Genomic DNA, 12,927 nt, shown 5'->3' with positions numbered 1-12,927 from the left:
TCGGTTTCGGTTTCAACACCAAATCTGGCCCATATTCTGCCTTGGTTTCAGCTGAAACTTTATGCTTGCTCCCCCAGCTCTCCTCCTCTTTCCCCATGCAAGAAACAATTCCTCCTCCTGGAGCCACCCAGAGCCTCCCCTTGGTGGTCTAGTGGGTAGCTGGAGCAGGAGCGATGCTCAGTCACTCCCGCCCAAGTCCTATCTGCCACCAAAATGTCTGTCATGATCTCTAACAGTAGTCTTGCAAATTACTGCCATAGGTCGCAGCAGCCACTTTGAGATTGGAGTCAACACAGGCAGGGTCTCATTTTACTTACAGAATATTTTAGTAACAGATGAAAAACTTCAACAAATAAATACTAAAAATTATGTTGGACCTGTATGAATTGAATAAATATGGCTATAGTTCACTTGCAAATTAAATATGAATAATAGGGGCCTCAAAGGTGGAACTTAATGGACCAGACTCATACCATCAAGGTTTATCCACCAACCTCTTCATCGGTATCTCTAACAAATCTATTTTGCTCTTATGCATGAACTTCTCGTTCATATAAAATTTTCAAAGTATTTTAATCATGTATTTGAAAGTTGTCAGCTTGGGGGAATAGTGAATCGTGTTTTGCTCATATGTTATCAAGGAAACTCCCATTTAAACACCCAAATCCATGCTGCCGACGTTATTACTCTCGCTCGCCAATCTATGCGCATTGTTATAGAATATGCCCGGTCCATGCCTAATTTAGGCATCAGTATTTACACCAGATTTTACTTAGTGTAAGTGCCCGTGACTAAATTTAGTCATGCAGACCAGTGCTCCGTGGATTCTAAAAACCGCACAGAAATTTACACTTATTCTATAAAGTACACCTAAATTAAGGTGTGCTTTATAGAATGCGCTTAGGAACATTTCATTTCGGCACCAAATATTTAGCAATGATATATAGAATCTAGTCCATTACACACTGATGTTAACTGTCATAGAAAGTAGAAACCGGTTTTCAAAACCTGTGAAATCTGGGGGGAAAATTACAGAGCTGAGTCAATAATGATTTGATCTTTTTCATGCTGTAGTTTTAAACTTTCTGTTATTGTTTTTTTATCTGATTGCACCTTGCTTTGAGCATTCTCTTGGAAAGGTAAACTTGAATTTAAAAAAATACATTGGATATGTGTAAAATATTACAGTATCTGATATTTGAACTTAGGTCAGGCTTGACTAATTAGGGTCAAACAAGTTCCTTTGGTTAAAGAAAGAAACCTGATTATGCCACAATAAAACATAGAATATATCAGTATATGCAATGTAAATTGACAGTATGAACAGTCACATTTTTGTTCAACTTCCATCTTAGCTACTGTGCATATTAACTAAATGAAATGCAGTCTGATTACAGTTCTTTGGGTTTTATTAACTGGGTTTCATTCATGCTTCATTGATGCTGTAAGCATGCTGTTTTTTTCCTCTTGCCGTCCTGCTGTGTGTGAATATTATCATTATGCAGTACGTCTGATATCATTAACTGTTACTAACATGTAAACATTTTCTGGAGCATCAAATCCTGATACTGCAAATAACATTTGACCTATGTGTCATTTTGCTTTCTTTCCTTTGGCAATCATATCCTTTTCTGTTGGTAATCTGATTGGAACAGCACTTTATCTTATCAGGCATTTCCTGATGTTTTCATCATCCTCATTTAGTTTTAACTCCAGGTTCAACTGAACGGTTAACTGGTATTTGCTTCAGATTCTCAAATGGCAAAGCAAGCATTCACTCAATGAACATACTTTTTCTACCTTGATGTATTAACATGAATCTTCCCTGTGGAACCTCTGGCCTTTACCGGCAAGGGCACACAAGATCGTGTTTTGTGCCTGAATTGTAGTAGACTCTACAATTTAATAGGGTCTCTGCCAGCTGTACCTCCAGTGCTTTGACATCCCAACCAATCTTCTGAGACATCTTTCTTCTGTGTTATTTTCTCATTTTCTCTTTCAAATCATGTTCTTAAAAAAGTGAAGGTGGCAAAGCAGATGCACATTTATTTCCACTTTAAATTATTTTCCAGATGTTGCCATTGGTGCTCCACATGAAGACAATCTACAAGGCGCAATATATATTTACAACGGGAGGGCAACAGGGATAACCCCATCCTTCACACAGGTGTGGTTTCATTTGAATTATATTCTAATAACGCTTACCATTAGTTTTAATATGAGCTAAAAGCCAACCAGAAAACCACTGCATGCCCTTATAGGCAATTGTTAAAGCTGCTAGTAGTTCAACAATTTTGCTCTATTTATTTATTTATTTTATTTATTTATGCATTCTTGTATCCCACTGTTATCCGAAAACAAGTTTCAGTTCAAAGTGGCTTACAAATTACATTCTGGTTAACAGTTACAGTATTGGTTGAGGCTTATAGTGATGGCTTACAATTACAGTTTTTATTTTGGTTGGGACTTTTAAGGATAGTTTATGATTAGTAATCGGAATGGACATTGATAGTTAAGTTATTTGTTGTAGAATTTCTTAAAGAGGTATGTTTTTTTTTCTAAACTGAAGATAGTTTGTGATGCTTCTTGTGATCTTTGGTATTGAGTTCCACCATTTGGAGCCCAGGTAGTTAAATCCAGAGATGTATATAGATTTGTAAGTTATGCTATTCTGTGCTATTCCGTGTGTGTGTGTGTGTGTGTGTGTGTGTGTGTGTGTGTACGCGCTTTTCTTGGAAGTTGTACAACAGTTGTTCTATCATGTTTCAGTCACATATGGGGAAATTTTTATAAACAGTGCCTAAAGTTAGACACTAACCCCAGGATTCTATATATCGACCCTCGATTTCCATGCAGAAATCGAAGCATATTCTATAACGATGCGCATAACTTAATTAGTAAACAAGCTAATCAGTGCTGATAATTGGATGTTAAGCAATTATTAGCACTAATTGGCATTAATTAGAATTTATGCACACTTCTTGCTGGTGTCTCAGAAGATTGGTTGGGACGTGCATAAATTCTAAGTTGCATAGTTGCAAAGTGAGTGTGGTTATGGGAGTGGAATGGGTGAGTCATGGGCATTTCTAAAATCTATGCGCATTGTTATAGAATATACCAGGTCTGTGCCTAATTTAGTGTCAGACTTGTGAGTTCTTGTACCAAGTAGAGCGCTGCTGAGCCCAGTACTCGGACCAGGTTCTGCTTGGCGGCTGGACAACCCCGGGTTTCACCTGCTCTGACCACCGTTCCCCAGAGGTTGAGCCCCTTGGTGTGGGCGGCCTGCAGGACTTATGGGGCGGAGCTGGAAGCGGGGTGATGAATGTATCGGCCAGGCAGGCAGCAGGCCAAGAGAGTAATCCAGGTACAAGCAGCAGTCAGTAGGCAGGCGGCAGGCAAGAGAATAATCCAGGTACAGGCGAAAGTCAGTAGGCAGGCAGCAGGCAAGAGAGTAATCCAGGTACAGGCAAAGTCAGCAATGAGGGACCAGTAGATGAGAAGCAGACTGCAGAGTTAGAAACACCTACCAAAGTAGAAGCTGAAGCACGGCGTCCAGGGAGAGCTCAACTGATAAAGTGTGGGTGTCTGACATCAGCAGGGAGAAGGGGCACAGCCATAGCACAAGAGCAGGGGAAGGAGAACCGGAAGACCAATAGGAGAGTAGCAAGGGAAGCCAGGCAGAGGAAGAGCAGACCTAGGTGGGTGGAAGCAAAGCAATCAAGGAACCTGGAAGCCAGGCAGAGAGAGAGCAGAAACAGGTGCATGCAAGCAAAGCAATTAAGGAGCCTGCAACCACCGCTCTCTGAACAAACCCAGAGAGGGCTACACACACATGGCTCAGGCAGTGCCAGTCAAGTGTGCGTGTCAACGGGACCCCGTGCAGCCAGAGGACGCTGCTGACCTTGAGGTAGGGGACATGACATTTAGGCATTGGGATTTATACCAGGTTTTAGTTGGCATAATTGACAGCAACTAAGTTTAGTTGTGTGGAGATGCACTTGGCGTATTCTATAACATACATCTAAATTAAGGTGTACTTTATAGAATACGATTTGATTTATGCATGGAATTAGAGGCACGATATATAGAACCTAGTCGTAATTCCACGCACAGTGCAGAAATGTGTTCTAACGGATGCAAGGTGCTGAAACCACAGATCGGTGTGGAAATACACTTACGTGCCCAGTTATAGGATAGCACCTAAGCGTATCTGCATGCAACTGCAAAGGGGGCAATCCCATGGGAGGGGCATGGGTGGGTTAGGGGTGTTATAGAATGCAGCAGATATGCATTCAACTTGCATGCCAGGATTTACACTTGGTTTCTGTTAGTGTAAGTCCTCACACCCAAAGTTAGGCGTGGAATTCGGCAACCAGTGGTATTCTATAAAGAGCACTCATCTCAGAACACCCTTTATAGAATAGTGTTGGTTGCAAATTTATTTTGGTGCCTATTTTTGGGCAGCATTTACTGAATCCAGCCCATAATACCCAATTGCATTGACAATGACATCATAACATGATTTTCTTTATTGCTTTCCAAACAGACATTACTGTTACCAGTACACAATAGCTTACGCCAGTATGGATGACTGGCTTTACCTGAAAATGTGTCATTGCATTCAAAATTAAAATTAAATGTGATTTTATTAAAGAGAGAATTGAAGAAAATGAGTGATTTCTGTAAACAACTGCTGAAGTAAAGGGTTTTATGATGTGGTTATTGATTTCAGACAGACACAGAGTTGGAGATGTTGTTTAATAATACACAAGCCGTAAAGCCCGTTAAAATGGGCATCATTTTTGTTGAGAAAAATGTAATGAAATAGCCAAAGGAAGAAATGAGAGTGGATGTGTACAGTACACTTTTATATACTACGTTCTGCTCCAGGCCTGACTCCCCCCACAGCATTCTCCCTGCTTAGACTTCACTCCTCCAGGAGTTGCATACCTCAACTATCCTGAATCCCCTGTTTTCTCTGCCCCATATCCAGGGGGATACCTTACAGGATTTCTTTAGCTCTGTCCCCATCCCCTAGCAAGACCTTCTTGTTCTCTCTTCATCCTCTCAAGCACTTCCCCAAGATGCCACCCCACCATAGCACTTTCAAATCCACTCCCTTATATATCTTCCCCTCACACTTCTCCAGTTCTCTCCACATATCCCACCAGCACACACACACAAATCCAACTAATCCGTTCCCAACTTTCCCTCCTCTCCTCTTGCATTACCCTCCCCTCATAGCGTCAGTAGCGCTATGTGCACATACACAGTCAACCCACTTGCTAGTCATCAGCTCATGCAAATGAAAGGAGGAGGAGGAGAGCATCTCATGTTGGGCCGTGTCCTCCCTGTTTGCCACCACCACTTCGAACTTCAGGACATCGCAGAGAACTACTCCTAGCTCCAATGAACGGCTACTTCTCTTTCTCTCTTTTTTTTTAAATGTAGTTGTGACGTAAATAGCAATTCAGCTTTTGTTACCCGACTCTGGCTCTGCTGTGATAGGACAGACTGGGTAGGAAATCGCTGGGTGAGTTCTCAGCGGGGGATGCCAGGAGTTGTAGTTTTCTTTGCTGTTTTTAATATTAGACAGTCGAAAGGGAGAGGCCGTGAATGCTGCGCATGTGCGGTGTGTTGGCGCTCAGGGCTCTGTAGGTTTTCGGCTTTTTGCGCACAGGAAGAAAGCAAGTAGAGGTGTATTCGCCATTGGTAAGAACCCTGGATTTAGGCATAGCTGTTTTATTTAAAACGGTCGACCTCGTGGGGTTGGAGGGGTAACAAGCAGGTAAAAAAGCAAAAACCTTTCCTCGCCTCTGGGATTCAAACCCCACGATGACTTGATTGACAGGGAAGTGCGCCTTTTAATGGGGGGGTCCTCCTCCTAACACCCAGTTTTCACATAAACTGGAAGGTGTTGCCCATTTTCCCCATCCTCCACGTCCCCGCCACAGTGTTTAAACAATAGGAAAAAAAACATACTTGTACCACGAAGCTGCTGCCATAGCAAATCACCCGGTATTATTTTTAAACTAAGGGAAACTACACTGAAATAGACTTCCAGCGCTGGGGTGAGTTCATTGTTAAAACATCATTCAAATTCGGCAGGTGCTTTTCAACTGCACCCAGTGGTAGCGGCGGCGTACTTGGTGTAGTGACCTGTGACGTGCGGCACGTCGGTCACTCTTCATTTATATAGTAGGATATGGAATGGAGCAGAAGTTTCCCGATTAGCTAAGTGTGATTTCAAGGGGCTTAGCTGTAGCTCTCTAAACTTGTGATCTAATTTTGCTCTAAGTGTGGAAAAGCATGTGGATTATTTTATGACACTAGAAGGAGGTGTTGAAGGAGGTGTGCCCCCTACTAGCAGCAAATCCAAGAGAACCAAAATTCACAGACTTCCAAACAAAATAAGTGGATCCACAGCAGTCCAATATTAAAATGTATTCAAAAAAGTGTACAGTGAACTCAACAGTAGACTCAACACGGTGCCGTGTTTCGGCAATCAAATGCCTGCATCAGGAGTCTTTTTTAGTTATAGCAGTTAGTTACTTTAGTTTTATGTATGTTTTTATTTGCATTTACATGCATTTTATGTGCCACCTCCAACACTCACCTGGGTTCCTTGGTGGGTAGTGGGGGGCAACATGAGGTCGCAGAGTTCTCAGACAGAAAAGAATGCACAGACCATTTGAGATTCTCTAGTGTTTCACCTATCTAAAAACTAGTACCACGGGCAGCTGAAAAGAATTGGAATTCACACTAAACTGAACTAATAGGTTGCACGAACTGGTTTACAGAAATAAACCTGTGCCTTTCATTGATTCTATCTAAAATCCTGACAATCTGTCAGCACCTTTGTTTGGACTGTTAAACTGAACCATGGGACACAGTCATGCCATTGTTATATTCTCTCATCAGGTTTATTCCTCTCAGATTTGAGCTGTTTCTTCCCTCAAACCTACTGCCAGATATCAGGCTTCCAATTCCTTATTTGGCAGCCTGACCCATAGTAGTAGTACAGTGATGCTATTGCTAGGACAGGTGCCACCATTTTTGAAGTGGTAGCTAATGGGGCTGGAGTAAACAGGAACTGTCCAACTTAGATGTTTCAAGTTATAAATGAATGAATAGCACCACTAAGCAAAAAAAGAAAGAAAGAAAAAAGACTTGAAGCCTCTGTGTGGATCAACATTGACCTCCTGATGTTCTAAGGTAGTGGCATCAACTGATAGCTTGTGATTTTCAGGGGGGTTTTTTTAGGGGGAGGGTCTGTTTTGGTTTGTTCTTAGGAAAATGGGCCTGACTAACTGGGAAATTCTCTGGGGAAAAAGAGCCCAGATCTAAAAGGAATAAACCGGACAGGAGAATATAACAATGATACGAGTCTGTCCCACAGTTCAGTTTAACAGATAGCTTAAAGGTGCTGAGAGACTGTCAGGATCTTGGAAAGGATCAATGAAAGGCACAGGTTTATTTCTGTAAAGCAGTTCATGCAATCTATTAGTTCAGTTTAGTGTGAATTCGAATTCTTTTCACCTACTGGTTGTAGCAGTTTTTAGATAGATGAAATACTAAAGAATCTCAAATGGTCTGTGAGTAATTTTCTTTCTGAGAACTCTACGACCTCAAGTTGTGGAGAGGTCTGTGGCCCAAGCAACTCAAGGAATAGCTTGAGATCTAGGAATCTGTCCAGGGCAAGCAGGAGTCCATTGGCTAGGAGTCTGGGTTAGGCACACAAGGGCTCAACCCCAGGTGGATGCCAGGGAATGACCCAGATACATTACCTGACAATCATGAAATATCTGTTCCCGAACCAACAATAGAAGCTTCTTTTGCCCCCCCCCCCCCCCCCAAAAAAAAAAAGTTGGTGTGAATTATTCATTTAAAATGTAATTTGTTCTTGGAAAAGACATATTGGAGGCAGTTCTATAAGATGCTAAAATTAGGTACTAAGGGGCCCTTTTACTAAGCGGCGGTAAACCCAACACATGCTTCCCATGTGCCAATCTAGAGCTACCGCCAGCCCAATGTGGGCATCATCAGTAGTTCCACCCCCCAGCGTGTGGCATTTTCGGTTGAAGCGTAAATATTCAAAAAATATTTCCACAGGCACTAACTTGGAAGTAATCGGGCAGTGCCGCGTGCTACCTGGTTCCACCAGGTTAGCATGGGAGCTCTTACCACCACCTCAATGGCAATCTTACCACATGGCCATGCCTTTTTTTGGACTTTTTACCCGCTACAGTAAAAAGGTCTCAGCACGCAACAAAAATGGTCCCTGCCGCTAGCACAGGGCCCTTTTTACCTCAGCTTTTTAAAAGGGCCCCTAAAGATTTGTGGACTAAGCCAGTATTCTACAGTGAAACATTTGTGCACTTACACCATTATAGAATACTAGCGTAAGTTGGCAATCGCACATCTAAAGTTAGATGCGACCATTTACACCTGCTCCGACAGGATTCTTATAAAGGGGGTACCAACATAGATGGAATGCTCAGGACCCCCATATCCCATCCACATCAATGCCCCTTTTAAAGATGCACACTATAGAAGTTATATACAAAGTTTATACCAGGTGGTGCTTGACGACGGTCCTCAAGATCCACACCCAGGTGGGTTTTCAGGATTTCCCCAATGAATATGCATAAGATCTATTTGCATACAATGGAGGCAGGGCATACAAATAGATCTCATGCATATTCATTAGGGAAGTCCTGAAAATCCAACTGGGTTGTAGACCTTGAGGACCAACATTGAGCACCCCTGGTTTATTGAATAGGTGCCCACCGCACTTATATGCATAACTGCTAATAAGTGTCAATTAGTTAACACCAATCCTTGGTACGTAGTATCAGTTAAGCACCAATTAAAAGCCAATTAACCACTTAAATTATGCACATAAATGGTGTTATTAGATAACTATACATGCAATTACGCGTGTAACTGAGTGTGCAGAACGAGGCGTGTTCTTTATGTGTGTTTTCTTAAACCTTGTCTTAATTGTTATAGCCAAATTCTGTGGACTGAAATCTTTGGCAAATAATTCTCCAAACGTTATTTTTATGAAAAGTCACAGTAGAAAAGTATTTGCACAGTTCCTAAGTGGAATTTCCATTTGTGGATTAACATAGCACAACAGTGCTGAATCAGAAATAATTGAAAACATGTGATAAAAATACCTGACTAAAGCTTTCTTGTTGATAGAGAATAGAAGGGCACAAAATTAGCAACACCCTAAGCATGTTTGGACAGTCCATATCGAGTAGCATTGACACAGATGGCAATGGATATCCAGGTGAATGGTTTTATTTTCTTATTTGGCTGGTTTGTTCAGATGTTTTTGTCCTCTCCTGTACTTGTATTGTAATGCCTTCTAGGCTACCCATTTCTTTATCTGATATATCTGCTGCCTACTTGCAGAAGATATTGAGTAGAAAGAAGAGAGTGCTACAAATAATTATTTCTAATTTGGTAGTTGAATTCAGCTGCCTCTGGTTGATTGTACAAAAGAGAAAGCTGTAAAGACAAGATTTGTAACAGAATGTGAGCCTAGATTAGGCCATGATAAATCATTGTAAAAAATCATGATGATAGATGTGTTTAACATGTCAACAGCTTTCTTCAAATTAATAATAAAAAAGGAAGTGGTTGAGGGAATTAAGACTGATCCTTTTTATTTAATGATGTTCATCATTCTATGCTCTTCTACAGATGTAGCAGTTGGTGCTTTTCTCTCTGATTCTGCAGTGGTGCTGAGGTAAGGATGTAATGCTTAAGAACATAGTAACATATAAGTGATAGCAGATAAAGACCTGAATGGTCCATTCAGTCTGCCCAACAGTCACACTCATTATCGATTCACAATTAAATCAACAATGAATGTGATATATTCTTGATCATGGTCTTTCTTTGGTGTTTCTGGGACCTAGACTGTAGAAGTCTTCCCAGTTCTGTCCTTATATTCCAGCCCACTCCAGCCTATCTAAATCTGTCTTGTCATTTGTGGGACCCAGACTGTAAAAGTCTGCTCAGCACTGTCCTCAGTTCTGGCTACTGAAGTTGCCATTGAAGCTCTTTTCAGCCCATCCTAAACTGGATTGGCATATACAGAGCACAGACCTACAAAGTCTGCCTGGCATCAGCCTTAGTTCTTCAGTCAGAATTGCCATCCAAGCGTCACTCACACATCCACACACATGCAGCCATTTAAGGTTGTTTTTTTATACCTTTCATTTTCTAAATAGAGATCTTCCGTGTTTATCCCACACCCTTTTTGAATTCTGTCACTGTTTTTGTCTCTACCACCTCCCTGGGGAAGGCATTCCAGGCATTGACCCCCATCTCCATATCGGTAAAACAAAATATGGAAGTGCAAAACCCCTATGAGAAAAGCTACACTGGCTCCCACATAAAGAACGCATCACGTTCAAAATATGTACCCTGGTCCACAAAATCATTCACGGAGATACCTCTGCCCACATGTCAGACCTGATAGACTTACCACCCAGGAATGCTAAAAAATCATCCCGCACATTCCTCGACCTTCACTTCCCTAACTGTAAAGGTCTAAAATACAAACTAATGCATGCGTCAACCTTTTCCTACCTGAGTACACAATTCTGGAACGCGCTGCCGCACAACTTAAAAACGATCTATGAACTAACTAACTTCTGCAAACTACTGAAGACCCATCTCTTTAACAAGGCATACCACAAAGATCAACAAATGTGAACTCCTCTACATATATCCAGTATTGTCTTATTATATTTGCTTGTTATACTAATATCATACTTTTTCATTATCATGTTACCCAAGATCCTTCCATAATACTAATTGTTTATCTTATTATATATTTCCACTATTCATGATGTATTGTAAGCCACATTGAGCCTGCAAAGAGGTGGGAAAATGTGGGATACAAATGCAATAAATAAATAAATAAAAAGAATTCTCTGACATTACTCCTCAGTCTACCACCTCACAACCTCAGCTCATGTCCTCTAGTTTTACAGTTTCCCCTTCTCTGTAAAAGATTTGTTTCTATATTAATACCTTTCAAGTATTTAAACATCTGTATTGTATCTCCTCCGTCCCTTCTTTCCTCTAGGATATATGTACTCAGGTCTTCCAGCCTCTTCTCATACATCTTTTGGTGAAAGCCCCATATCGTTTTCTTGCCTTACTCTGGACTGATTCTAGTTTTTTTTACATCCTAAGCAAGATACGGCCTCCAAAACTGAACACAATACTCCAGGTCGGGCCTTATCAACAACTTGTACAGGCACATCAACACTTCCTTTCTTCTTCTGGTTACGCCTCTGAATGCAGCCTAGCATCCTTCTGGCTACAGGCACCGCCTTGTCATACTATGTTGTTACTCTAAGATTCTCAGATACCATCACCCCAAGGTCCCTCTCCCTGTTTGTGCATATCAACCTTTCACCTCCTGACATACGGCTTGGATTTCTATCCCTCAAATGCACCACTTTGCACTTCTTTGCATTACATTTACTATGGAATGCACTACCAAAAGCCTTGAAAACAACGTACGACCACCTAAACTTTCGGAAATTACTAAAGACTAACCTGTTTGAAAAGGCATACCCTACCGATCCAACCTAAATGCCTGATCTTTGCAACACAACAAAAGTAAAATACATAATGGTTATAACACAACTCTTCCGCTGATTGTTCCACAAGAACTTTTTATTACAACATCACTTTGTATTTGTTCGCGCCGGAGTCTGCAAACGCCTCTCTGGCATTATGCAAGCCACAATGAGCCTGCAAATAGGTGGGGAAATGCGGGATACAAATGTAACAAATAAATAAATAAATAAATAAAATTGCCACACATTAGACTATTCTTCTAACTTTTTCAAATCCCTTTTCATGCTTTCCATTCCCTACGGGTTGTCCACTCTATTACAAATCTTGTTATCAACCGCAAAAAGACAAATCTTACCTTTTAACCCTTCAGCAATGTCACTCACAAATATATTGAACAGAATCGGCCCCAGCACCGATCCTTGAGGCACTCTGGTACTCGTACTTCCTCCAAGTGAATTCCATTGATCACCACCCTCTTGGGTCTGTTTCTAATCCAGTTCACCACTTTGGGTCCTAACTTCAGCCTGTAAAGTATATTTAAGAGCTTCCTATGAGGAACCATGTCAAAGGCTTTACTGAAATCCAAGTAGATTACATTTAGCTCACATCCTCAATTTAATTCCCTGGTTGCCCCAGTCAAATTTATTTGGCATGATTTACCTTTGGTAAAAACATGTTGCCTTGGATCTTGTAATTCATTGGATTCCAGGAAATGTACTATCCTTTCCTTCAGCAATGCTTCCATTACTTTTCCAGGAACCGAAGTGAGGCTTACCGGCCTGTAGTTTCCCACCTCTTCTCTGTTGCCACTTATGTGAAGAGGGACCACATTCACTCTTCTCCAATCCCACTGATTCTCTCCCGTCTCCAATGTGATAGTGACTCATAATGCTGTTTGTATTACAACTTAATTATAAAATAATACAGGAAGATTGGAGCAGCATAAGATCCTACTAGAAAAAAAATTAGAGCAACAGAATATTTTGCCAGCAGCATGACTCAGGTTTTAGCAGTGTGTGCTCTGGTCTTGATCTGCTGTTCTATGGACCTTGGGCTTTGAGCACATTAGAGAAGCAGCATGTATGAGCCCAGGGAAGATGTGAAAATAGTTGTTGGTGTTGTGGAGGCTCCTGTGGGCTACAGAAAAGTGCGGAAGGACTCTTGGGGCTGGTGAAGATTCCTGAGTTGCTTGGCCATGGCTTATAGGGTGATGCATTAAAATAATGAAAAGAATCAGGCCACCACATTTCTACACAGTCCTTTTAATCTTTAAAAAAACAAAAAGGAAAAGAATCGATACACAGTTCATTCAAT

General features: G+C 41.2%; 1 protein-coding gene across 1 annotated transcript in view; it reads left to right on the top strand.

Moving 5' to 3' along the window:
• Positions 1–12,927, top strand: part of ITGA4 (integrin subunit alpha 4) — a 186,990-nt gene that overhangs the window by 81,801 nt on the left and 92,262 nt on the right. The window contains exons 11-13 of the mRNA XM_030210123.1: positions 2,073–2,167; positions 9,208–9,298; positions 9,715–9,760. Of these exons, the coding sequence (XP_030065983.1) occupies positions 2,073–2,167; positions 9,208–9,298; positions 9,715–9,760 (232 nt within the window). The remainder of the gene's footprint in view (positions 1–2,072; positions 2,168–9,207; positions 9,299–9,714; positions 9,761–12,927) is intronic.

Source organism: Microcaecilia unicolor, chromosome 7, assembly GCF_901765095.1.
Source record: "Microcaecilia unicolor chromosome 7, aMicUni1.1, whole genome shotgun sequence".
Classification (NCBI taxonomy): domain Eukaryota; kingdom Metazoa; phylum Chordata; class Amphibia; order Gymnophiona; family Siphonopidae; genus Microcaecilia; species Microcaecilia unicolor.
Note: the sequence above shows the minus strand (reverse complement) of the source record. Positions and strands in the feature narration are given on the sequence as shown.